Raw genomic sequence first — 26,700 nt, 5'->3', positions numbered from 1 at the left:
CATTCAGTAACACTTGAGTCACGTAATAAAATAAAGTACTTTAATTTCACACCAGGTGGCAGAGGGCTTTCCCCTGCCACTGTAGTTAACATAGTATTTATGTGGTCGAATATAATGCCACTGATGTAATTGGAAGCCATAGAAACTTGGATTGTCCCTGCTGCGTTGCCGTACTGCGGCTTTGCCAGCGCCAGCTGCCGCTGTTTGCCAGTTTCCTCATCGCTGAATTTCGCTCGTTTGACGTAGGGGTAAACATGTCTGTAATGGGAGGTGGTACGAGAGGGTTTTACTTCAACACAGTCCTGTCGCTGGCCCGCTCTTTAGCAGCCCATCGTCCTGCACCAGTCGAAAAGGTGAGGAAGTAGACAACAGTTAGCTCAAACAGACAAATTTGTTTTAATTAGCGAACATTAGTAACACTAAGCAACAGGGTTCTTCAGGGTGTTGCTCCGCTTCCGCACAGACTGTGGCTTATTTTGATTAGTGACGTTGACAGCCAAGTTACATTTGACAGTATACGCGCGCCTGTAGTTCTGAATCGCTGGAGCTGGGTCTTCTCCAGAGTGTTTTACCAGTGACAGAGAAAGAGAGCAATGCAGAAGAGAGTGGCGTCGCTGCTTGTGTGGTGCCTGTTACTGCATCACACAGGCAAAGTAGCCGGGCTTGATCAGCACTGCAGTCAAACAGGTTTACAGGGTGAAGAGCAGGGGAGATGGTGGAAAAGGGTTCACAATGTCCTCTGTTCAGCACGAGAAAACAATGACTTACCTGTTGCAAAGATGATGAGGTCAATTATACATATAAACGTATTTACGGTCGATACAGGTAGATTAATAAGCTGGAAAAGAGATGCGTTGGAGAGGTAGTAGGCCTATTTAGATTTGGTGCATTTAAATAAAACACATTTACATTGTGTGTTGATATTTTATGAAACATATGCGTCCTGTAATGCACTGTTTTAGTGTTTTTCTGTGTGAGAATGACCAGTTTTGAGTGAGGTGGCTGTTTTGCTAAATATGAAATAAATAAAAATGCCAGCATCAGGATACCATTATTATTGTGGGCAGCAACCTTAATAGCTTGAGGTTACATCTTCATAGCAACATACAGTTAACTTGAATTATTCCCAGTAGATAAAAATAAGAAAAAAATGTTAAGTATGAAAGTTAAAAAAGTATTTCTCTAGACTTGTATGCATAGATGCATGTGCTAAACCAACAGTAAAAATTCTTTATATTCTTAGCAAGACACAAGCAAAGAAGAAAACCCAATATAAGAACATGAAATCGCTTTAAAATAGGTCTTTTTATATTGTATACTTTTATATTTTATATTATACTCTTTGTGCTTTTTCAGGTCCAGAAGCTACAATGTATGTGTCCAGTGGAAGTCCGCGGTGCGTTCACTTTAGATGTGCGTCGCAGAGATGCTGTAATTGCTCTGGCTGTGTTTCTGGTGGAATCTGGCCTACAGGTGGGTGGTGGTTAGTAAAACATCCAGCTCTTGCCTCTTTTTAACATCGTGGGCGCATTTCATCATCACTTTGAGGAAACAAAAGTGGAATCTTGAAGCAGTCTTAAGTGCTTTAGTGATCCAACCACTATACAAGTTGAATTTACATAGTTTATTACATGTAGCAATTTATATTTAGTTATTATTAGTGCTATTATAATACTATTTGTCTGCCTTTTCTACGAGCCTCACAGGATCACCATGATAAGCTTATTCTCATAATCTGATTAAGCTGGCGATTAGACACACAGCTGACCATGTAAGCCTCTAACCTCATCACACTGAGACACGGTGTGGAAAGCTCCCCAGCCGTTTAATTATGTAAAGATGGAAGCTCCACTTCCTCACTTCCACTGGTGTTAAAGTAATGTTTGGCATAATATCTTTAACCCAGATTCAGTTCTGTGTTATGAAATACTGTAAACCTCATATTTTTCATGAATCAGTGCTTGTTAGGCAAACAAACGTGCTGCCCTGTGCCAGCAAATTAATTTGTTTGTGGGGTGTAATGCTTTGCTTTACTCTTGCAGCACAAAGACACACTTGTTTCTTACTTGCTGAGCCTATTGAGAGGGCTGCCACGCGTCCAATGGATCGAAGAGAGCTCGGGAAAGAAAGGAAAGGGTAAGAACAATCCTCTTATAGAGGGGCATTTGGTTTTACAATGGCCTTTGTTTACTTGCTCTTACAATGCACTTAGTAATTTTTGCGGGCATTCTTATTGATCTTCAATAAAAATTCAAAACATATTGAGATAGTATTGATAGCTCTTCACAAAAGCGATGAGACAGTAGTTTCCACTTTCCACTGTCTGTTAGTTATTCCTCTCTTGTGCAGTGTGTTTGATCAGCCCTTTTTACTATAATCTGCTTCTCATGGCATTTAAGTGTAATCATTTGTTGTTTTCTGCTCTTCAGAATTTCTCCCAGTTGCAGAAAACTTCAGCTTCTGTCTGGTGACTCTTTTAGCAGACGTGGCTCAGAGGGACCCAGAGTCCAGAGAAGAGGTCAGATTAAATAGAGGTGATCATATACAAGTCTCTGGTTATGTTGCATTGCATTTAATATAATTGTCTCTACTGTTTCCTCTCCAGATCTTGAACACTATAATGGAGGTCTTGCAGGCCTTACAGGACATGTGCCAAACACCTGATAATCATGACAAAGGTAAAGAAACAGACACTCAAAGGCAGCAAAATGCAAATCAACAGCCTTCAAAAAGCTTCACAGATGCTTTCTTGCCTCTAGTCTACCTGTGCAGGTATATTGTCCCCACTCTGCTCGGCATGACTCGAGCATTTGGCCGCTACAGCAACACAGACGAAGCGCTGCTGTCCAAGTTGTTCCCCAAAGATGCTCCCCCGGCCCGCTGCGTCACAGAGGAAACAGAGGGAGTGCGCCGCAGGTCCTTCAATGACTTTCGTTCCATCCTGCCTTCCTCTCTGCTCACAGTGTGCCAGAGTGACAGTCTGCGAAGATCCACCGGGACCAACTTGGATTCCTCTGTACCGGTGTGTGTGCGTGTATGATGTAATAGAGCTGATTGGATTGAAGACAGAGATATAATTCTCTCATGGGCATTGAGATTTTATTTGACTAAAGATCAGGGAGAAACAGTACTTTTTGCTGTCTTCATGTTTTGTTTGTAGTTAAAGCAATAGTCTGTATCGTGCTGTGTCGCAGGTGTTTACAGACCCAGGAGGCCACTCACCCTGCTCGCCTACAGCCCCGGGCCTGCATTACTTTGAAGGTAAAACTCAAGAAACACAAGCTGCGTTGATTATATTTGTGTTGCCAGTGTAACCTTGAATTTGGCCAACATATCCTAGCTTATCATTGTTAGCCATAATCATTATGTACAACTTGTACATAGTGCAACAACAAGCCGTTATCCTTTTCTATGACATTTACATGCTACCCACAGCTGCCTGAATGGAGCCAGTCACATGTTCTTTATGTCCTCTGTTCTCCTTTGTTTCAGGTGCTTACCTCCCAGACAGCAGCGCAGTAGATCCTGACTACTATTTCTCTACAGTCAGCTCCAGTTTCTCAGTGTCTCCTCTCTTCTTGGGAGCAGGAGAAAACGAGGTGGAGGTGCCTGTTGACCTGCTCCGACAGCTCCTTAACATGGTACAGAAGCACACTAACTGTTTAACAGCAGACTGCCTCTGTTGTTCTTCTTATGAATATTATGTCTTCAAATATTTGTTATTTCTTTGATTTAAGTTATGACTTTATGACGGCCTGTTTTAATTGTGCTGCCTTTGTGAAGCACTTTGTAACTTTACTTTTTTTAAAGTGCTCTATAAATAAAGAATTGTTGTATTTTAATCCTGTATATTACACATTTACTAGTGATTGTCTTAATGTCGATTTACAGGTGAAGAGGTTTGTTTCCGACTCTTTTTTGAAAACTCTGGACGCCACAATGACAGAAGTTACAGAGGTAACTATACAACCACTGTCTGTACTGAAAATTGTAAGTTCAAAGTTAAATATAAGCCACAAAAAGTTAAATGATTTCCTCTCTTTTCTTCTGTTTGTTGTAAAGTCTAATCCTGGACTCAACCTCTGTTACAAAACCTTCAGTGACCCTCTCTATGTGTGTGTGTTCAAAATGCTGCGGGACACACTGTACTACATGAAAGGTAAAGCATCACAGACACATTATATATTTTGCATTTAAACTCAACAGTTGTGTTGTATTTCGTAGACTGATAAATCCTCATACTGTCTTCATGTCTCTCAGCCTTGCAGCACGGATTTGTAAGGGAGGTGCATGACTTCGTCCTGGAGCAGTTCAGCAGCAGTCAATCAGAGCTGCAGCGGGTTCTTCATGACACGGGGGGGTTGCCGGGGGAACAGAGCCCCCTCAAGCTCCGTTGCCAAGCCAACGCTGCCTGCGTGGACCTCATGGTGTGGGCTGTCAAAGACGAGCAAGGTAATCAGTTGTAGCAGAGCACGAGCAGAGCAGCTTGTTCAGATGTCATAATCGTGGTGAGATACAGGAGGTGTTAGTTTGTTCAGTTTGCATCACTTTCTCTTCCTGGTGTTCTTTTTTCAGGAGCTGAGAATCTGTGCACAAAACTGTCAGAGAAGCTGCAGTCCAAAACATCCAGTAAAGTCATCATTGCACACATGCCCCTGCTCATCTGTTGCTTACAGGTATGATAGTACAAGCTAGAAAGACACAAAGATATTTAGCAAATAAGGATTCTATTTCTATTTCGATATTAACTTGCATTAAGTACTGTATGTATCTGGTGTCCTGGTTATTCAGTGGGCTAGGTCAATGTGTGTCTGGGCTTGAAGCTTACCCAGATGATTAATTGAATATAAATGTTTAAATGTCCCCTCTATCAGGGCCTGGGTCGTCTGTGTGAGAGGTTTCCAGTAGTCGCTCACTCTGCCACGACCTCTCTCAGGGATTTCCTGGTGGTTCCTTCCCCCGTTCTTATTAAACTCTACAAGTATCACAGCCAGTACAGCACAGGTATTTATTTAATTACTTGTAAGGGGCCATGTAGTGCTTTAAACATACCCTTTTGATATACCAGAATTAGCTTGTCCTGTGGTGATTCAAAACAGAAGCTTATACAACATGACAGATCACAGACAAGAGAAGATACAGATACACAGTTACACATAATAATACATCTCTCTCTCTCTCTCTCTCTCTCTCTCTCTCTCTCTCTCCCCCTCTCACACACAAACACACCATGTCAGCAACAAGTGTATGTTACGTTAACAAATTAAACCATGGATATTTGAATACAAAGCAAACCAACAACATGCAGAGTCAGTGGTTACAGAGCTGCATGGCTTTTAGAAGAGTTTTCAACACATAATACATTATTTAATTTACATCCATCACTCAAACACAAAGCTCCCATTTATCAGCGTGCATGATTTCAGATTCAGATTTTCAGATTTTAGGACCCTGATTGATGGAGGCACCAGTTGCTATAACTTAATTGCATGAAAACTCTGAAACTAGCTTTTCATTGGCTGATGTTTTGAAATGTTTGATATTTGACCAATCAAAATTCTAATATATTTCATATAAATTGGAATTAATGAAGCAGGAACCTTCCTATCTCAAATACAGCACAAATTATTAGAGCCAAAACTAAATGGGACCATAGGGCTGTTGCAGATGATACAGTGACAAATGTACATCAATAAGACTGTCACTGTGACAAACAAGTTCTCATTCACTATTGATCCGAACAGTGTGTTTTTATTGATGAGCAGCAGACAATCGGAAATGCAATTCAGGACACTGATTTTTCTGTGTTGCTCTCCTCAGTGTGCTGCCTTATTATAGATTTGATGCCAACTTGATATATTATAAAAGATAACATGCTCTTTAGATTTTGCACTAAAGTTTTTTTCAAAGTTTGAAATTGAAAAGGGATTAAAGAGGGTTTCTTTTTAATGATCTTTGTGCTGTTATCGCTCTTTTTAGGCACAGGAGAAATTAGGATAAACGTCACCAACGAGCACTCTCAGCCCACCTTCAGCGTCCTGCCATACAGGAAAGACCAGCCGTCCATGTATGAGCAGCTCAGAGACATTTCCATCGACAACATATGCAGGTCAGACAAAAACATCTGTCCTAGAGGTAATTAAAAAAATATTTGTATATGTTATTTATCTTTAATTGTACATCTGTGTGCCATTTATCTCAGATGTCTTAAAGCTGGTCTGACCATGGACCATGTGATAGTGGAGGCCTTTCTGGCCAGTCTGTCCAACCGTCTCTATATTTCACAGGAGAATGACAAGTGAGCAACATTTCTGGTTGAAAAAAAAACTGTGCCTTGTGAGCACCCTGAATATTTTCAATACTTGGACAGTGAACAGCTTTTCTAAAAATAACACTCGTCTCTCTGCCAGGGATGCCCATCTGATCCCAGATCACACCATTCGAGGACTGGGCCACATTGCAGTGGCTCTGAGAGACACTCCTAAAGTGATGGAGCACATCCTACAAATCCTTCAACAAAAGTTCTGCCAGCCTCCGTCACAGCTGGACGTACTCATCATCGACCAGCTCGGCTGCATGGTCATTACAGGAAATGTGAGTGCCTCATTTATTTGATACATGTATGACTAAATAGGGATAATAGGACATTACATAATCACAAGGGGATTATTCAAAAGTGTTAACAATTGAATTGAAGAGGGTTTTGATGTTAATGATGTTAAATGAGACTGATTTTTGTATTCTTTTTCTGGACAGTTATTTAAATACAACCCCTTTTTTCTGGTCCCAGAGGCACTGACATGCTGTGATTACTGAACACCTGCTGGCTGCAGTTTACTGGCTCAGTGCAGCGTGCATTAAGAATAGGTTTCAGCATTCTACTTTACAACCCACTGGAGCATAATGGGGTATTTTTGACAGCGAGTACACCCAGAATGTGATAGGCTACAATTAACTAAGGACTGGAAGAGGATCTGGTTTTCTACAGAAGATACAGATCGCTTATTAAATACCTTCCTTGGCTCTGATACAGATCAAGCACATTAGTCCTGTTAATGGGAAAGGTGTGAATGTTAGAAGTTGTAAGCAACACGAAAATAAGCCAGCACATATGAAAAAAAAAGTTAAGAGTTATTGGTGTCTTTGGTGCTTTCTTACTCCTGTCTGTCTGTTCGTGTCTCGTAGCAATACATCTATCAGGAGGTGTGGAACCTGTTCCAGCAGATCAGTGTGAAGGCCAGTTCAGTGGTCTATTCAGCTACCAAGGACTACAGAGATCACGGCTACAGGTCATCATCTGCTCTTACCCTCTTCACAAAATGACCAGTTGCCCCAGGAGACTGTTGTCATGTAACAGGAAAATATATTGATTATTGTTGCTCTTTGCTCACTGCTCCAAAGTGGTCAGGAGTAATAAACTCTACTAGAACATTTATCTGATGTGAATGTGTGATGTTGTAACATAAACATATAACTTAAGTGCATCTTGTTGTTCATTTGTCTAAATTAAGTATGTTTAACTGCTTCCTCCATTCTTAGGCACTGCTCTCTGGCAGTGATCAATGCTCTGGCCAACATTGCAGCCAACCTGCAGGGGGAGCAGCTGGTGGACGAACTGATGGTGAACCTTTTAGAACTGTTTGTCCAGCTGGGGCTGGAAGGAAAGAGAGCCAGCGAGAGAGCGTCGGACAAGGGGCCGGCGCTGAAGGTACGTGCTTCAATGCACAAACATCTTAACACGACAGGAAATTAATAACAGCATGTTGGAAAGTTAATAATGGCTCTTTATCTCTGCAGGCATCAAGTAGTGCTGGAAACCTTGGAGTGCTCATTCCAGTGATTGCTGTGGTGAGTCTGTGATGTCTGCACAAGCTGCTGCACATATGGAGATTACTCCCTTTCATTTAAGACAAGGGCTTGTAAAAGAGCACCCACACAGAGCACAGTTATCTACATGAGAAGTTAATAAGATTAGTTAGTAATTAACTATATCAACAAATATTGTAATAGTTAATTATTGTTAGCTGAAGAACAAACATCTCCGCCACCAGTTAACCGCTGAATGGTGTTACAATCATGCAGCCTAGTTTTTTGTGGAATTATTATTCTCAACTTTTAACTTCTAAATACTTTATATTTATACGGTATTATAACTAGCTAACTAACATGTCATAATAGCAGTATTTTGTATTGTACTGGTTTAGTAATGCTGCCCATCTAACTACAAGTTGGAGGTGCTCTCTCTTCTCTCCTCTCTTCCCTGAAAATGAGTAGGGGGAGGTACAGCGTACAGCCTTTCCCGGCGAGGGTGAGTGCTAGCCCCAGACAGGGCACCTCACCCTGGCTGTGCCTTTCCCATCTTCTTTCTCACACACCTCTCTCCACAAACTCTTCTCTCTCTATTTCTCTCGTGTGTTTATTCACATGTGGGGGGCCAGTAGAAGCCGTGTGGTAGCGTAGGTAGTATCGGTGATGTACCTGGAGCTTGCATGAACTGAGCCTGGGTCTGTTGAAGTTGGCATCACGGCTTGGGTTTGCGGTGGTAGGTTAGGTTAATTTACAGTATTGGGATGAGGGCACAACAGAGGGGTTTCTTCACTGAGCGCTTATCCTTATCATTAGGGCACAATTATCTTTTGTTTAATTTAAATTCAAATTATTGTACTGGTTTAGTAAGTGTGAGAATATTTCATGCTACATTAAGCAATAACGTATAAATTCTAATGTTAAATCACATAATTATACCATTATAGATAAAAAAAAAACAAGATAAAGAACTCCCCTAATAAAGATAGCAATGTAACTATTTTAAGTTGTGTTATTCATGCTGTTACAGCATCATAATAAGTTAATGTTTTAGCCTCAATGTACAAGATAAAACACTAACAGATTGATAACGAGTATCCATTGAGCTCTCTGACAGATTCACAACACTTTGAGAAATATAAAGGTGAAGTTTAAATGTTCAGTTCAGCACTACATACACAAGACTCATTACTTGATGGTACATGTATATATCGTACTTACAGAAGCAACCGGCTTTTAAAACAAACAACACCTCAGCTGTTCAAAATCGGGACTGTTTTGGTTGGAATTTGTTACTTAACATAGGACTAGTTTAGCTGTTTTGAAGGGCTTTTTGGTCAAGTTTAGCTCTGTGAAGGGTCAGACACTCGGCCCATGAACACAAGGCAGTCTGTGCGGTGCTCGTAGATCAGGAAGAGGAAGGGTTGGTCCACAGTGAAGCGGATCTGAGAGGAGAGGGGCATGAAGCCCACTTGGGTCAGAGCAGCAGCTTCCGTCCCCTCTTCATTCACAGTGATGGTTCCCTGGTGCTTCAGCTGGGGGGAGATCAGAAGGCTCGTTAGTTTGTAAAGATTATTGATTACAGTTGATAAGGTATCCAGATGACTGAGTGATTTAGTTTTTATGTTGGCCTTCATGTCACTTTATTTCTCAGTCGAATTCATAAGTGATTTAGTTTCACTCACGTAGTTCATGGTGACCTTTTCAGAGGTCATTCCAGAGAAATCTGCGCTCTTATGGAACAAGTCAGTGAGGCCCATCTCTTTCAAATTTGGAATCAAGTCATAGTTTTGCTCCAGTTTAAACCGAGGTAACACCACCTCTCGAGTCCTGAAGGGAGGAAGGAAACAGTTTCAGAGTTTTCCAACAGATCTTACAATGTCAACATTTTCCCCCAGGCCCATTAACTAGCCTGTAACCATTGGTAAGGATTGAAAGGATTGTTTCTCAGCTTCACATTATTTTGTTGAAGAGCCCTGCTGACCTGTTTATCATGTTTTTGAGCCACTTGTTGACTACAGTGGGAGAGATCTCCTGCTCCAAAGTCCTCATGTCAGCCATCTTCCTTGGCAAAGCAATGAGCATGCTGATGTTCCCTGTGTATGGGAGCTTATAAAAGCAGACGTTATTACAGTGCAGCTCAGTTGACTCTTTTATGGATAAGTTTGTCAGGATATTCCACTCTTTCCACTCTTAAGATGCCAAGTTAAAGTTTTATATCAGTGTGAGGCTGCCCACCTGTAGGATGTCACACTCCAGTTCATGGTCGGCAGCAGCGAGGTAGTTCCCCTTGTTGGACATCATTGGCACGCGTACAGTTTTCTTTTCATCAACTCTGAAGTTACGATAGTGAGTCATTTCTTTGGGGAACTTTTGTTCCCATGTCCCTGTTTGTACAAACAAATAAGGTTATGAGTCAAACAAATAGGTGTGTTGTAATTCTACCTCTGCATCTTTAAATCATTTGCATAATTTGAAGGAGGTGGAGGACAGTGTGTATTTTTTTTGCTCACCTTTGAAGTACAGGTAGTTGAGCAGCATGAGCACCATGTTTGGGTCGACACTCTTGAGCGGTTCTTTGATCAGCCCTTTGGTCAGCTTCAGGATGCGACGGTTGGCTTTGTTCAGAAACGCAGGGTCCCTGAAGTCCACTGACTGCGGCTCTGCGAAATAAAAGGCCTTTGTCTCTGCACGGAAAGTGTCTTTCACTGAGACGTTCTTCTTTAAGTAGACATCGTTCACAGAGCGCAGCGTGTAGCCAAAGTTCCTCCTGAAGAGCCTGTGCGTCAGCTTCCTGAACAGCTTGTGCACCGTCGTGTTGTCATAGTGATGGCTTGCATTGACAAACTCAGCAAATCCCAGAGCTTTGTAGATCTGATCATGGGTTCCAGATTCCGCCCCTAAAGACATCATCCCCATGGCGATGGAGATGCCAGCAGGTGCCAGAAGGATGTTGTCAGTTTGGTTGACATCATTACGCAGACTTCGATAGAGGTTGAAACCGAAGTGGGCATTAACAATGTTTATGCGTTGGAGGCGAGAGCGACCGTGGAACAGCCGCAGGAGTCTGGCGCGGCGAATCTTTGGGTCGGAGGGTTCGGCGAAGATGTCGATGTCTGGAGCTGGTGTGGCGATGTCATCGATCTCATCCCCTTCACTGAAAAAGATCATAAACTTGTCATCACGCCAGTCAAAGTGTCATCCCTCCTAAAGAGCATTGTATCGTGAAGTATCTCCTTCAAAGTAACTTAAGTTTATCTTTTAACTTTTTATTCACACAATATTTCAATGCGCTTTTATACATTTACATATTTCCATAAAACGTTGGAACTAAGTTGACCAAGTAAATGTAGATAGTTTCCTCTATTATGCCCGCCATATGCAAGTTATTTGTCTTATAGTATAACATACTTAACACTTTAACTTTCTCAACATTATGTTTGACATAAGCCATCAGAATCAGCATCAGTTAATACTCACGTGTAGTCGTCATTGCCCGCAGCCAGGATCTTATCAAAATCGATATAATCTTCATCCTCAAAGCCGTCAAAAACCAGGTCATTAGTGACTGTGTTTTCTTTGTGGAACTCCAAGGGGAGGTCCTCGATATCCACTGTCCCCCCTTCAAAGCCTCTGGGGTCCGGCTGAGGGTCAGTGAAGTGAGAGCTGAGCTCTTTTATCCCGGCTAGAGACGGACTGACCAGCAGACAGGCCACGGAGATGACGCTGGTGACCCACATGCTGAAGGCTGAGGCAGAGGGAACAGACATTTAGAACGGCCTAAATAATGTGATTAACTCAGGAGATTTGATCAAATTATGTTTTAAAAATGAAATCATGACTAAAAAAAGGTTTTCTGTACATTAGTGGGAGTTTGAGACTATAGAAAGGTCTTACCTTTGCTGTGTGCTGGTGGGAAGTGCTGTGCTGCTGCTGTTTGTGGGACTAAGAGCAAAGAATTGAATACAAAACTGAACTTTGATGTGTTCTCCTCCTGAACAAATAAACCAGATCAAACAGACCAAAAGGTGCTGTGGCTGCCGAAAAATCGTTAACTCTTCACAATTCAGCTCATTTGTTAAGCAGTTTTTAAATAAAACCCCTATTTTATGGTTGTATGGTTAGATTTATTTTGTAGTTGGTAGTTTACATTATTTATGTGTCTAGTTTTTTAATCCCAAAAAATATTTAGCAAATTAATTTTGAAAAAAAATTGACTTTGCCATTCATTAAGAATAATTGTAACAGAATAAGATAACTTCTGTAAAGCAGCATTAATCACTCTGTATTTTTAACTCTCCTCCTGTGTCTATTTCTGTAACTCACAGTTAACCAGGAGGCTCCCACCGATCAAAGAGGCCAAGCCGCGTCTCCAGAAGCTGTTCAGGGACTTCTGGTTGTACTCTGTGGTTATGGGTTTTGCTGTGGAAGGATCAGGTGAGCAAGGGTCGGACGGATTTCAGTATCCTGCGTGTTTAGTAGAGAGTTCTTCGCTTCTGCACTGCAGCAGATAAAATGAGTAGGAGCTGATATATAAAAGTGCACTCCGACTCCAAATCAAGTGTTTTAAACGCTGACCTGTTATAACCCACACGCTGCCTTCTTGTAGGTCAAGGATCCTGTTTACTCAGACTTTTAGGCCTGGCTATGGCAAGAAGAATTACATGAAGTTGTTGTGATAAAGTAGCAAATGTACCTTTAACTAATTATGGAGATTTATTTCACACCATATGGGATAATAGAAGTAACATGCGATAAAGGGTGTCATTAAATACGATAAAGATGCATGTTTCCTTTTCTGTTATAAGTATTAATCCAAGTATAACCATTAATATAGGCGCGTATGTTTGGGTCTAAATAATTATTTCAGTGATATTACCAACATCCGTGTAAGTCTTTGCAGTTCAGTGACTCTCTGCATTTCTGACACACAGTATATCTTATCTTTCCAGGGCTTTGGCCAGAGGAGTGGTATGAAGGTGTGTGTGAGATCGCCACAAAGTCTCCTCTACTCACCTTCCCCAGCGGAGAACCTCTGCGCTCCGAACTGCAGTACAACTCAGCTCTGAAAAATGACACAGTCACGCCGGTACAGCGTTCACAATATAGACATTTTCTTGTTGTAAGGTAGTTAGAATACACCGAGAGCAATTGTTTAAATGGTCCGTTTCTGTCGTCCAGGCCGAGCTGAGCGAGCTGCGAGCAACCATCAGCAACCTCCTGGACCCTCCTCCTGAAGGATCTGCCCTCATTAACAAGCTAGACTTTGCCATGTCCACCTATCTGCTCTCAGTCTACAGGCTGGAATACATGAGGTCAGCTCCATTACACTCATGTATCCGGTTCTTTTTTGTTTTGTGAGGTGGGATCATGATTGTTATATCTCTCCTTTCTCGTACTCTCTTTCAGGATGCTGCGCTCCAATGATCCTGACCGGTTCCAGGTCATGTTTCGATACTTTGAAGACAAAGCCATCCAGAAAGACAAATCCGGTGAGGGATTTACACCTGCTCAGATTTGACCGATCTTTTCCTCCTGCTGTTTATTTATTTTCTCCTGTTTCTATCTCTGCAGGCATGATGCAGTGCATTATTTGTGTTGGCGATAAGGTGTTTGATGTCTTCCTCCAGATGATGGCTGAGAAGGTAGGTAGAATAATTTTTCAGAAGACCATATATTTAGCTTTTAAGTGTCCGTGTATAACAATCAAAACATATTTCCTTATGTTTTTAGCCAAAGACCAAAGAGCACGAGGAGGAATTGGAGCGGCATGCCCAGTTCTTACTGATCAACTTTAACCACACACACAAGAGGATCCGCAGAGTGGCCGACAAATACCTTTCTGGCTTGGCTGAGACGTGAGTGTTAACAATTAAAGAACGTTATGCCGTGTGTGCCGGTTTAGCTCAGTCGGTAGAGCAGTGCCCTATGTACAGAGGTACAGCCCTTGATGCGTCAGCCGTGGGTTCGACTCCGACTCATCGGCCCTTTGGTGCGTGTCATTCCCCACCCTCTCCTCCTCCTATTTCCTGTCGCTCTTCACTGTCCTATCTAATAAAAGCAAAATGCCAATAAAACATTGTTTTAAATAATATATCCTAATTCTCATGGGGTTTACCTCGAACAGATTCCCCCATCTGCTTTGGAGCGGTCGTGTGCTGAAGACCATGTTGGACATCTTGCAGACGCTCTCTCTGTCACTAAGTGCTGTAAGTATCAGTTAAGGTGTGAACAAGACAGTTCCAGGTTAATGATTTGAATCTCTATGAAACATCAAGAGTTTGGGAAATAAAATAGGGTGGAATATTCTCCTCCTCTAATTCAGTAGTGTAGTGTTGGAATAAAGGCAAAGCTTGAACTGCTTTTACTTGATGTGGTTGTTATCTAACCCATATTTAGGACATCCATAAGGATCAGCCATACTATGATATTCCAGACACTCCGTACAGGATCACCGTTCCTGACACATATGAGGCCAGAGAGGTGAGTTCTGACTGTCATTACACTTATGGCCACTAGAGAGCAGCACAACATTAGTTTTAAAAAACATTAATGGCCTATTTCTTGCTCAGTTGTAATCCTGTTTGGATTCTTTATTCTGTTTATCAGCAAAATAATCTCTTGTAATGGAAATGTATTTGATCTTTTTATATGACACTAATTGTCTAACTAACCAAGCTCCTTAACTTTGATATGTACTGTATAGATCTGTGAGAAGATGTCTGCCTTATCTCAACGTTTTGTGAAGGGTTACATTTTATAGAAACTGATAGTCTGCCACCCTCCTGTGTTTCATAAATAGTTTGTATTTTTATTAATAATCATATTTCTTCATTTCCTTGTAGAGCATTGTGAAGGACTTTGCTGCTCGCTGTGGTGAGATCCTGAAAGAGGCGATGAAATGGGCCCCTTCAGTCACAAAGTCCCACCTACAGGTGAGTCTGGATGTTTCATTAGCACAGGGATCTCGTCTTTGGTATTAGAAAGATCAACTGAAGTTTGACTGGGGTTTAACACACTCAAATACGGGGTTGACACATATTATAGCTGTGCATTAGTAATTTAAGGTGCTTGGTTGTGTCTGTAGAGTTTAAACAGCACTTCTTTGGCTACAGTACTTATTTAAATAGTCAACAAAGTTGTTTTTATTTTATTAAAGGAAAGTCATCGTATATATTTGGCTAAAGAGAATATTAGTCAATGTTGTTCCATTACTCTTCTCTCTTGTCTTATTCAGGAGTACTTGAACAAGCATCAGAACTGGGTGTCAGGCCTGTCCCAGCACACCGGCCTGGCGATGGCCACAGAGAGCATACTGCACTTCGCAGGCTACAACAGGCAGAGTACGACACTGGGCGTGAGTAAAACAAACGTGGGAATTCCTGGAGTTTTGCACACAACCCACCCACTAAAATTAAAGGCAGACTCAATTTAGATTGAAATTACTGAAATAAATGGTGAGGTCTTAGTCTGAGCTACATATTCCATTTTAGAGTATCTGCAGAACAAATGTCAGTCAGTCACATTAACAGTCTTTGTGTTAAGCCTTTCACTTCCTGATGCATAAAGAAAGCAGGAGCACTTTCAAAAACATCTTTGAAACTAAAAGCAAACTTCAAAACTACCTTTGGTTTCCTACCATTTACCTTACAGGATTGTTAACTTGTGCTGATTAACATTTGTTCAACTATAATCGCTTTTCAAGTTAACACATTTTAGCATTTTTTTTTAACACTGACTGTTGTGCCTCGTATCTTTGGTGTTTATATATGTTTTAATCTGTGTGTATTCTGCAGCTCTTTAAACACTGGGAGTCTAGTTGTCAAGTTGTTAACAGTACTCTTCGTCTATGTGCGCATGCTTTCTAGTCTGTGTGACATTATTTCGCTTGCTTCCTGGGCTTGCATTCTGCTATATCTGTCTTTTCATTTGCTTCATTTGTTGTATTTTGTCTTTATTAAACTGCACCGAACTACCTACCTGGTTGCTTGGCTGGTTTACGGATTTGCTGGTTACCTGGTTACTTACCTGCAATGGACGGGTGGGTTGGTTGGCTGGTTGCTGGTTGCCCATTTGGCTAACTGGTTATTCTGGTGCTGTCCTCCAACATGTGGCCAACCGTAGGCTGCTTTCCCTCAGGTTGGTCTGAACACTAAATATAGAGAGAGGGCTCAGGCAGAATACAGCTATGTATCATACTCTCCTAGCTTTGGGCTGTGTGGCCCCAAGTGGCCCCTAAACTGTGTTTTCCATTAGACCACCCAGCTGACGGAGAGACCAGCATGTGTGAAGAAGGACTACTCCAACTTCATGGCTTCACTCAACCTGCGTAACCGCTACACAGGAGAGGTGCAGTCTTATTATTTTATAGAGGAGTTTTCTCTCTGAGATTCTCTGCATAGAGTTTGATTCATACCTCTCTGTGTATGTGCTGCTTAGGTGGCTGGCATGATCCAGTTCTCAGAGGCGACTCACAGCCAGTCAGACCTCAACAAGCTGATGATCCAGCAGATGACCAGTGCTCTGGACAGAAAAGACCCTGAGGCCTTCACCCAGGCCATGTTCAAGATGGCCGCCCTGCTTATAACCACCAAAAGTGAGCAGCTTTGCTTTGATGAATCTTATATTTAGTGTCTTTCAGGAGTAGTAACAGATGTTTATATTAAAGATTCAGTTATGTTAATTTTCTATGTTTTGCCTTCAGACTGCGATCCTCTGCTCCTGCACCATCTGTGTTGGTCTCCTCTCAAGATGTTTACAGAACACGGCATGGAAACTGCCATCGCCTGCTGGGAGTGGCTTCTGGCTGCACACAACGGGGTGGAAGTTCCAGTATGTACATGTCTCAACTCTATAAAAGCTTGTTCAGTGAACATATTTATTGGTTTGATTGATATTGAATACATTATGTTCTCTTTTCCCTCTGCCTAGTTCATGCGTGAGATGGCAGGCGCTTGGCAGATGACAGTGGAGCTGAAGATGGGTTTGTTTTCAGAGGCGAAGGTGGAGGCCGGCCCTCTGGCTGTGTCAGAGGAGAGTCAGCCTGCACCCTGCGCACCTGATGTCATCCCTCACTTCCTCTGGATAGAGGTCTGTGTCACACTGACTGCTTTGTATTTGATTTATTGTCGCCTCTATTGCCAACTTATTCTGACTGAGATCCCATAAGACAATTTATATTTACTTTGTTTTGGTTTATGACATTCTGTAGGTAGAGCTTTCATTATAGAGGTTACCCACTTTTTTTCACAGTGTTGCTCAAAGTTAAATTGGACTTGAGCTTAGTGGTTTAAGGGTTGAAACTATCTCCTTTTAATTTCTCGTCTTTCTGTTCTCCCTCCAGTTTCTGGTGCAGAGGTTTGAGATAGCAAAGTACAGCAGTGCCGACCAGGTGGAGATTTTCACGGCCATTTTGCAGAGATCTCTGTCCCTGAGTGTCGGAGGACCTAAAAGCAGCCTGAACCGACATGTTGCTGCCATTGGACCAAGATTCAGGTACTGGTGATGACAACAAGAAACTGGTTTAATTTTAAATATTATAATAATCGGGGCGCTGGTTGAGCTCAGTTGGTAGAGCAGGCGCCCCATGTATAGAGACTACAGTCCTCGACACACTGATCGCAGGTTGGACTCCCGGTCTGCCAATCATTTGGTGCATGTTTAATTTAGTTTATTAGTTTATTTCACATGGGCCGTGCACAACACAACTGTTTGGCCAGAGTTAGCTATATAGATAATTTACATATGTGGTCCCTGGGCAGGAAGATCTTAAAAACACACATCACAATACAAACAATTAAAAACAATAAAAATTAACATTTTTGACAAACAGTAAACATGTCATCCCCCACTCTCGACTCCCCACACTTCCTGTCTCTCTTCAGCTAGTCTGTATAATAAAGGCAAAAAGCCGAAACAATAATCTAAAAGAAAAAAATTATAATAATCAGCTGTGAGAGATACTGTAACCTAACCTTAATAAGACTGTTGTCTCATCACTGTGCTTTATTTCAGACTGCTGACTCTGGGTCTGACTCTTCTTCATGCGGATGTTGTGACAAACGCCACCATCAGAAATGTGCTCCGAGAGAAGATCTACTCTACTGCTTTTGATTACTTTAGGTAGAAAAAACTTTAATCTGTTTTGTAGGCCTAAAAAACGAAAACTGATTTAAACTCTCTATTAACTCTCCCTCTTTGCCGTCTCTATCTCTGTACAGTGTCGCTCCCAAATTCCCCACTCAGACAGACAAGAGGCTGAGAGAGGACATCAGTATAATGATCAAGTTCTACGCCAGCCTGCAGTCTGACAAGAAGTATCTGGCTGCCAGCCAGCTGGTTCCTCCAGGTACAGGACTGAGAAAACATCTACCTTATCTTTCAGTCATAGTAACTGAATTAGCAACTTCACACAGCAACACCATCTACACTTTATATGTCGGTTATATTTTCCCCTTTTAAAAGTATTTGATTGGTGAATTTACATCCCTTTGGCGTAGTTTTTACATCTGCCATGTACAGCAAATTCAGTCATGTGTAATCCACAGTATGACGCTCAAACTAATTCACAGACCCAATTTTCTAATCTGTGGTTTTATACTAAAGCATCAGCTGTAGCTGAGATTTGAAAGTTTGCAAAATAAGAAAATATCAACACGAGTGTTATTTAATTTATCTTCAACTATACACATCAGGGTAGAGTAGCAGTGGGGCTTTCTTGTTTGCATGGAAGAACCAGGTTACAGGGTACAGTGGGTCAAAACAGCCTCTCATGTTTCAGTTTTGGAAGAAAGTCAAAACTAAGAATGCAGTCAGTTATTATGATCATTCTCAAAATTACTTTTTATCTGGGCCTTTATTTACAGATGGATAATTTCTAAGTAAGATGCATTAATGACATTTTCCTTTGTTTAGATCCGCAGGACATGTCAGTGAACAGCCTGTCTGTGGTGACGGTGACCGACAGCCGGAGCAGCCTCGATGCAGCTGTTGGCCAGAGGCAGCAGGTGGCTCAGGGATGGATCAACACCTACCCTCTGTCCTCCGGCATGTCCACCATATCCAAGAAATCAGGTAAAACACACACTGTGTAAAACGTGTATGAGCTACAGTATAATGGTGAGAGTGAACCTTCTTGTGCTTCTTATTCATCTTCTTTTTGTATGGCTCATGTGCTGCTCCTGACTGTTTCAGGACTATCTAAGAAAAGCAACAGAGGCTCACAGCTGCACAAATACTACATGAAACGCCGGACTCTTTTACTGGCATTATTGGTATTTACATTTTCTCAACTACTATGTACATTAAAAATATCAATAAAATAACTCTATTCTACTTCTATTATAATGATTCCTATTCTCTCTGTGTCTCTCTCTAGGCCAGCGAGATTGAGCGTCTGACGATCTGGTACAACCCGCTGTCCACTCAGGAGCTTGCTATTGCTACTGAGCAGTCAGTGGAGACCAGCATCGCTAACTGGAGGTCCAAATACATCAGTCTGACGGAGAAACAGTGGAAAGACAACATTAACCTGGCCTGGAGCATAGCACCTTACCTCGCCCTGCAGCTGCCTGCCAGGTACACGGAGGAACTGAATGCATCACGTCCCAAGTTTCATCAGTGACAACTGAAAGTGTAACAGAGTTTTACTAACTAAAGTAATTATTTGAAACACACAAGACAGAAAGTGAAAATTTTAAGTTAAAGGCTAAATTCCAAATATTTTGCACATTTGTGCCCCCTTTTAAGGAAGGAATAATTGAATGATGCTCAAACTACAACATGACAGAAGTATTCATCATCTTACACTATTTATTCGTGTAAACATCCACAATGTCTTTGACTTCTGTAATGAACCAACTTAATGCATTAAATGATCCTTTAATTTGATGAGTTTATTCACAAAGCTTTGTCTGATAAACAGACTGATTGAATAGATTGTGGCATGCGGGCCTGCTAAACATCAGCTTTATCCTTACACATTATATTTTATACACATTAACATGCAGATGTATGCCATGACAAGCAACATAACTCTGAACAGATGAGCTCATTCCTTACACTTACCCATTCATTCATTTTTTTAAATTTGTTTTTCAGATTTAAAAACACAGAGGCGATTGTCTCTGAGGTGACTCGTCTCGTGCGAATGGATCCGGCTGCTGTGTGCGATGTTCCAGAGGCAGTCAAGGTGAGCTTCTCAACCTGCTGCTTCAAACCAACTGCCATCCTTTTAGTTACACTAAAGACAATTATAAAATCAGGGAACAAGGACAAACAAGGGTTTTCTGAATGTCCCTGGGTTTATGACACGAGGTTTAAGCATCTGGACAAGATTGGAAATAGAAGATTTTATGCAGGATAGCCTCCAACATCTATCTTACTCTCCGTAACCAGATTATGTGTGGTTTGTGTAATGTCAAGATCTGTTAACTTAAACTGTATCTGGACCTCTTTTTGTTTTGAATATACAGTATGTTAAGCCATAACAGCAGCAGCCCTTTTCAGATAGTACTGTGCACTTCTTTAACTGTTAGCATTTAAATTTATTTTTAAACAGAAGAAAAGTTTTTGTTTGTCACTCAGTGTTTTGCTTTCACTTTAACCTCTCATCTGTTGGTGTTATTGAAGTCATCTGTTCGCCTCGAGCTTCCTCCAGTCATCATCATTTACTTCTTCCTGACTGAACTCTTAATGAGCCTCGTATCTGTCTAAAGAAGAAGCAGGGGAGGCTGAGCGTGGCCTTCCCAAAAGGCTTCATAATTTAACGGATGATCGTCCTTGACATCCTGTAGCTGTTTATTCCAGTCTCTTAAGTAACTAATAAACACAGCATCCTCAGGAGGCTTGTTAGCACACCAGCAGGCTTGGGGTCATAACCTTGCATCACAGTGCTGTCATGTTTGATGCTTAAACATTGATCCTGTGTTGCGTGTTGTGCACAGAGAAGAACCTGTCCAACTTCTGATTTTGATGTTGGTTTAAGTTTTTTTTTTTTTACATATTTCTCTCATATTTTCTCTCTTTTTTTGTGTTTCTTTAGTTCCTGGTAACGTGGCACACGATTGATGCCGACTCTCCAGAGCTGAGTCACATCCTGTGCTGGGCCCCGGCAGATCCCCCAACTGGACTGTCCTACTTCTCCTCCCTGTACCCTCCTCACCCCCTCACAGCACAGTACGGGGTCAAAGTGCTGCGTTCCTTTCCTCCTGTGCGTTCACATACACAGCCCATATACACAATCAGCTGATGTCATTTGTGTTACATTGTATGTTACATTTTAGTTTTAAACACCATCAGAACTCATTTTTGTGAGTCACAAAAGTTGATCTATGCTGTGTTCAGGGTCATATTAACCACATTCAGATATATCAGACAATGACACTGGCATTTCTCTTTGTTATCACACTGATTGAAATATATTTTGCACTCTTTCTAGGATGCCATTTTGTTTTATATTCCTCAAATTGTCCAAGCACTTCGATATGACAAGGTAAATATCAGCAAATACACTGAAAGCCCACATATCCCCATATTGTTAAATTAAGTAGTTTTTCCTGTCTCCACCTGGTGTAGATGGGTTATGTGAGAGAGTACATCCTGTGGGCGGCTCAGAAGTCTCAGCTTCTGGCTCATCAGTTCATCTGGAACATGAAGACCAACATATTCCTGGACGAGGAAGGAAACCAGAAAGACCGTGAGAGTTTAACCAACACTATCTCTTTGTGACTCATCCGCAGCACAAAATGTGGGCGTAAAATGTAAACTGATATGACCTTTGATCGTGTCTCTTCCTGCAGCTGACATAGGCGAGCTGCTGGAGCAGATGGTGGAGGAGATCACTGGCTCTCTGTCCGGTCCAGCCAAAGACTTCTACCAGAGAGAGTTTGACTTCTTCAACAAGATCACCAATGTGTCGGCCCTTATCAAGTATGAACATGATTTACTTTTCTTATTATATAGTCCTTGGACTATAATGCACCTCTAGCATGTCTGAGGCTTTCCTTGGAGTGGCTTGTTCTTTACATTAGTGATAAAATGTTTCCAGTTTTACCAGATGAGATCGATTTCTCAACTGACTGAGACCTGAAATTTGCTAAAGGTTCCATTACTGTGAATAATTACTCAAAACCTTTCCTCTGACGGTGATATTGCTCTTGGGAAATAGTTTGAGAAATGCAACGATGCCTTCACTGCCGTGCAATCCCTCTACCATAAGACATTACCTTCATTAACTTTTCTGCTCCTTTCTACTTTACTTTACTTCATATCACAAATTTCATCATCCGCGCTTTTATTTTTTATCACTTTTTCATCACACATGTTAAAGTTATAATCTCAAAGATCTCAGTTTGAGTTTCGTTTTCTTGTGATAAACGGTAATTGTGGTAGCACACTTCCCAGATATCCAGACAGTGTTGCATGTGTGACGTATACAGTTGGCTCCGGTTGTAACTCATGATTTTCCTGGCTGACGGTCGCTTTCCTTTTCAGACTGTTCGCCTTCATCTGAGCGTCGAAATTGTTTCTTTTTCTTTGGATTTTCACTTATTTTTGAAGTTGTATCTGTAGTCATCGATCTTTTCTGTGTTTGTTCAGCCATAGTAGATTACTGTTTACTCGCAACACTTGTAGAGACCGCAAAAGCAGCCGCTTAGCTACCCTCTCTGACAGACCAACAACTGCTGGGTGATGGAACACGTGTCACTAACTGTGCGCTGCTTGTGCGAAAGTCGCTCCAGACACCCAGTCTGTAATACTGCAAATGCAAAGGCTTTCATCAGTTGGCCATAGGCTCAATCACCATTGTATTAACTCATTCAGCAATATAAAGTGACTTAACAGACATTTATTTCAATGAAAATATTGGAGATTATTACTTTAGGCTTCACCCTTATCTATGACTTTCTTTAATACTAAGTAACTACTCTTTGCCAAAGGCCTCACAGTGAAACTACAGTTAAACTTTCCTGTTAGACAGATCCCTCTAGCTGATCTCCAAGGTGTTAATGAAGTGATAACAAGTTTTCCCTCAGGCTGAGATGTGTTGCTCCTTTCCTTGCCTTGTGAAATCAAAGGTTCTCTAAATCCCTTTGTTGTTCATTTGTTGCTGTACTGTCCCCCTGATTATGCACTGTTCTCCTCCCAGACGACCTGTCTCCCTGTGTGTACGCCCTGCAGCTGATGTGCAGCTTTTTGACAGGTCCAATTATTGCTGCCTCTCACAGAAAGTGTTCTGTCAGCTCTCTGGAGGCAGACAAATTCCCCTTAGCCCTTATTACAACAATAATTACAACTGTCCAGGGGAGAAACTTCTCTGTCCCCTGGCTTCAACTCTGTATTAGTCTGCACCCAAGTGACTCCCCTCTGTGAATAACAGCAGAGCCTGACTGTCACATGTAGTCTCCAGTCCGTCATTGAGATACCCATGCATGCTAGATGTGTGGAAAATCTGTGTTCATGTTGTTTTTGTTTATCTTCATCAGACCTTTTCCCAAAGGGGAGGAGAGGAAGAGGGCCTGCCTGGAAGCCATGTCACAGATCAAAGTCCAACCCGGCTGTTATCTGCCCAGTAACCCAGAGGCCATAGTTCTGGATATAGACTACAAGTCTGGGACCCCCATGCAGAGGTGCGCCTCAAAACCAGCTTCTATAATACCTCAGAAAGTTAAGAATCCACAAATAAATGAGAAATGCACCTTTGTGTCTGTGTTCTTTTCAGTGCTGCCAAAGCTCCATACCTGGCCAAGTTCAAAGTCAGGAGGTGTGGAGTCAGTGAGCTGGAAAAAGAAGGTACAGTTCATGTTAAATACATCTAAAGTAGATATTGTATGTATCCTCAAGAGTGTGCACAGACAAACAGTGTGTCTTTGAAATCTTCCCTTCAGGTCTGCAGTGTCGCTCAGATTCTGTGGATGGGGAGAAGAGCGAAGAGGAGGCCAAGAGAATCTGCTGGCAGGCGGCCATCTTTAAAGTGGGAGACGACTGCCGACAGGTCTCAGTGACACACTCCTCTCCTTTGCTTACTGCACTGCTGTCTCCCACCCGTTTCATGATATATATACATTTAATGTGACTTAATTATTTTTGTTGGTTTTTGGTATTCTCTTTCTTTATCATTTTGTTATTTGTGTTCACAGGACATGTTAGCTCTTCAGATCATCAGCCTGTTTAAAAACATCTTCCAGCTTGTTGGTCTGGATCTCTACGTGTTTCCTTACAGGGTGGTGGCCACAGCACCTGGAGTAAGTACATATAAACTATTCCAATCTTTCTCTGGCAAATTTTCCACAACAGTGATGAAACTGCAAGACTGAGATTGCGCTGTAATTAAACCACTTCTCATCATTCCTGTTTCTGATGTTCCACCACAGTGTGGAGTGATCGAGTGCATCCCGGACTGCAAGTCTCGTGACCAGCTGGGCCGACAGACCGACTTCGGCATGTACGACTATTTCAGGAACCAGTATGGGGATGAATCCACCCTAGCGTTCCAGAAGGTAAACACCAAATCCTGTAAACTTGTGAAGACTTTTCCATCATCACTCAGTCATTTACACCAGTAAAATTATACCATACTGTATGTCTAAGTGATCAGATACTTCATTAACCAACAGTTTAATCTGACACGTCTTCCAAACTTTTCCTTTTCAGGCGCGGTACAACTTCATCCGCAGCATGGCCGCTTACAGCTTGCTGCTCTTCCTGCTGCAGATAAAAGACAGACATAACGGCAACATCATGCTGGACAGCCAGGGCCACCTCATCCACATCGGTGTGTATTGTGTGTGTTTTTAAATGTTGATATGAAAAAATGGCACATTGCCCTGATGTGAATTTAGAGTTAAACCAGACCTGAGGCTGAACAAGCCTGTTGATAAATAATGAAAATGAAATCATAAGTCTTTGCAAGCTAACTCTTTCTGATATTAATAGAATCCAATGGCTGCAAGAGCGGGAAAAGATGCATTCAAAAATCTGAAAAAAACTTCTAATTGTCTTAATATTCTCGAAGTGTATCCAAACTTTAGACTTTTATTAAATTTCAGTCAATAATTGAGACGGAAATTTGAGTTTTGAACCTTTAAATCGTGACTAAAGCCTTTATTCTGCATCATTCAGTCTTTGCCGTGCTTTTGAGTGTTTATATTTGCATTGATAGTGCTTGACGTTATCTTAACGCTGCGATATGGTACTGGCTAAGCTAACGTGTTTGTGTGTATGTGTGTCCATGTTTCCAGACTTCGGGTTCATGTTTGAAAGCTCTCCTGGCGGGAACCTCGGCTGGGAGCCGGACATCAAGCTAACCGATGAGATGGTAATGATCATGGGGGGGAAGATGGAGGCGACTCCCTTCAAATGGTTCATGGAGATGTGTGTGAGGGGATACCTGGCTGTCAGGTGAGTATGCAGAAGATCATAAGCAATATGTAAAGGTGGCTAACATGGAACATTAAGACGATTTCCTCTGCGTTACAGGCCCTACATGGACGGAGTGGTCTCCTTAGTTACACTCATGCTGGACACTGGGCTCCCCTGCTTCAGAGGACAGACCATCAAACTGCTCAAGTGAGTGAGGCGTGCGGACATATCTGCCTGTGTGTGCAAATAAGAATGAGAATAAGCCGTTTTAAAGTAATTTACAATCTATCACATCTATAGGCAGCGATTTAATCCTGGTTTGAGTGAGAAAGACGCAGCTTCCTTCATCATCAAAGTCATCCAGAACTGCTTCCTCAGCAACAGGTCAGCACACATCCTTAACAGCTTACACATTCTTCTTATATTCTTGTTAATGCTGGAAAGAGTTATTCATATTTCATCTTTACTTTGTCTTCCAGGAGTAAAACCTACGACATGATCCAGTATTACCAAAATCAGATCCCATACTGAACGTCTGTGCCTGAGCATGTGCTTATATTGGCTGGTACATGGTGTGTGTGCGTGTGTGCCTTTTGTTGATGTTTACTATTAAAGATTGTGGCGCTGTTTCGGCTGATTGTTGGATGTTGTCCTTTGTGTTTGCTTTAGCTCCTCGTTTCTTTTTAAACCATTTCCCCCTCATATTAGTTATCTTATGCCTTATTTATTATGTTGAAATACATGTTATTAACTTTATTTTACTATTGCACTAGCATCTTGACTTGTGTGCACTTAGAGAAAACGCTCTTGTTAACCTGCACGTTCAGTAAATTCTACAGTTTGTGCCAATTTGAGATGATTTGTAACGTTGGTGAATGTGGGTTCTTCAAGCTGTTGATTTTTAGATGGAGTTCGAAGTGTCATTGGATACTTGAAGTAGCTAAAGTAAACCGGTTTCAGTTTTGACCAATGTGGCCTAATCTGCCATCCTGTATTTGACTGTACTACTGTGCTTCTCTTTTTAATGGACCAGATTAGTTTGACCTGTGGCATGGTACTCGTCTTGTATTTAACAGGGGCGACTGACTGTATAGACATGGGTTACACTGTCTGTGTTTTGCAGCCACATTGGGGGAAACAATGCATGCAATGTCTGGGAAACACTGGAGTTTTGTATATTTTGCATTGCCAAAGGGGGAGGGAAAATACTGCACATAAACCCAACTTTTCTATTTATGAATGACTGTTCAGCTCGAATGTTGGGCAGTTGCATGAAGTTGAGCATTAACTACCATGCAGCCTGTGTCCAATGCAGCTTCTGGTGAGAGTTATTTTAGTAATCCAAAGTGCTGTGCCCCATGTCCATTACGGCAAGCTTGAGCCTGTATGTAATGTTACTGATTGTAAAGACTTTGCCTCTCTTTGTATATTTATATTCATGACTCATTTTCTGTCTCCTTTTCTATCTTCATGCCTTTTGAATGAGAATGCAGAAGATATGAAATCAAATAAAGATCTAGCAACTTAAAGAAA

The 26,700-nt window shown here is 41.6% G+C and overlaps 2 protein-coding genes across 2 annotated transcripts; one reads left to right on the top strand and one right to left on the bottom strand.

Moving 5' to 3' along the window:
* Positions 1-254: 254 nt before the first annotated feature.
* On the top strand, positions 255-26,700 carry pi4kab (phosphatidylinositol 4-kinase, catalytic, alpha b). The gene is made up of 54 exons (XM_069682561.1): positions 255-353; positions 1,357-1,473; positions 2,043-2,136; positions 2,430-2,518; positions 2,606-2,678; positions 2,760-3,022; positions 3,195-3,261; positions 3,493-3,641; positions 3,892-3,957; positions 4,063-4,159; positions 4,261-4,452; positions 4,576-4,676; positions 4,875-5,004; positions 5,980-6,109; positions 6,203-6,298; positions 6,411-6,594; positions 7,186-7,289; positions 7,540-7,708; positions 7,798-7,848; positions 12,135-12,243; positions 12,759-12,895; positions 12,988-13,121; positions 13,216-13,298; positions 13,381-13,451; positions 13,540-13,664; positions 13,934-14,015; positions 14,206-14,289; positions 14,652-14,741; positions 15,044-15,163; positions 16,063-16,155; positions 16,246-16,402; positions 16,511-16,638; positions 16,738-16,896; positions 17,150-17,301; positions 17,821-17,928; positions 18,027-18,154; positions 18,721-18,879; positions 19,000-19,079; positions 19,184-19,383; positions 19,906-19,996; positions 20,849-21,016; positions 21,245-21,298; positions 21,382-21,502; positions 21,606-21,735; positions 23,292-23,435; positions 23,528-23,598; positions 23,694-23,800; positions 23,946-24,050; positions 24,180-24,305; positions 24,460-24,580; positions 25,047-25,206; positions 25,285-25,374; positions 25,468-25,551; positions 25,647-26,700. The coding sequence occupies exons 1-54, from the start codon at positions 255-257 to the stop codon at positions 25,696-25,698; spliced, it is 6,294 nt and encodes a 2,097-aa protein (XP_069538662.1). The 3' UTR covers positions 25,699-26,700.
* serpind1 (serpin peptidase inhibitor, clade D (heparin cofactor), member 1) lies at positions 9,028-11,546 on the bottom strand. The gene is made up of 6 exons (XM_069683490.1): positions 11,287-11,546; positions 10,320-10,963; positions 10,045-10,193; positions 9,791-9,915; positions 9,492-9,636; positions 9,028-9,341 (listed from the first exon to the last, which is right to left on the bottom strand). Exons 1-6 carry the CDS (start codon positions 11,544-11,546, stop codon positions 9,150-9,152), a joined length of 1,515 nt encoding a protein of 504 aa, XP_069539591.1. The 3' UTR covers positions 9,028-9,149.

Source organism: Semicossyphus pulcher, unplaced genomic scaffold, assembly GCF_022749685.1.
Source record: "Semicossyphus pulcher isolate SPU_LCO1_2020_fin unplaced genomic scaffold, fSemPul1.0.p SCAF_6, whole genome shotgun sequence".
NCBI classification, from domain to species: Eukaryota; Metazoa; Chordata; class Actinopteri; order Labriformes; family Labridae; genus Semicossyphus; species Semicossyphus pulcher.
This window is presented reverse-complemented; position numbering and strand designations above follow the sequence as displayed.

Bases quoted from the DNA above. Each gene is read 5' to 3' on its own strand.
- serpind1 (XM_069683490.1), bottom strand. From the start codon at position 11,546: ATGTGGGTCACCAGCGTCATCTCCGTGGCCTGTCTGCTGGTCAGTCCG. The intron at 10,964-11,286 runs GTGAGTATTAAC...GATCTTTTTCAG, and splicing joins GCGGGCAATGACGACTACAC to TGAAGGGGATGAGATCGATG. The intron at 9,916-10,044 runs GTGGGCAGCCTC...TGCTTTTATAAG, and splicing joins TGGAGTGTGACATCCTACAG to CTCCCATACACAGGGAACAT.
- pi4kab (XM_069682561.1), top strand. From the start codon at position 255: ATGTCTGTAATGGGAGGTGGTACGAGAGGGTTTTACTTCAACACAGTC. The intron at 5,005-5,979 runs GTATTTATTTAA...CGCTCTTTTTAG, and splicing joins TCACAGCCAGTACAGCACAG to GCACAGGAGAAATTAGGATA. The intron at 12,244-12,758 runs GTGAGCAAGGGT...TTATCTTTCCAG, and splicing joins TTTTGCTGTGGAAGGATCAG to GGCTTTGGCCAGAGGAGTGG.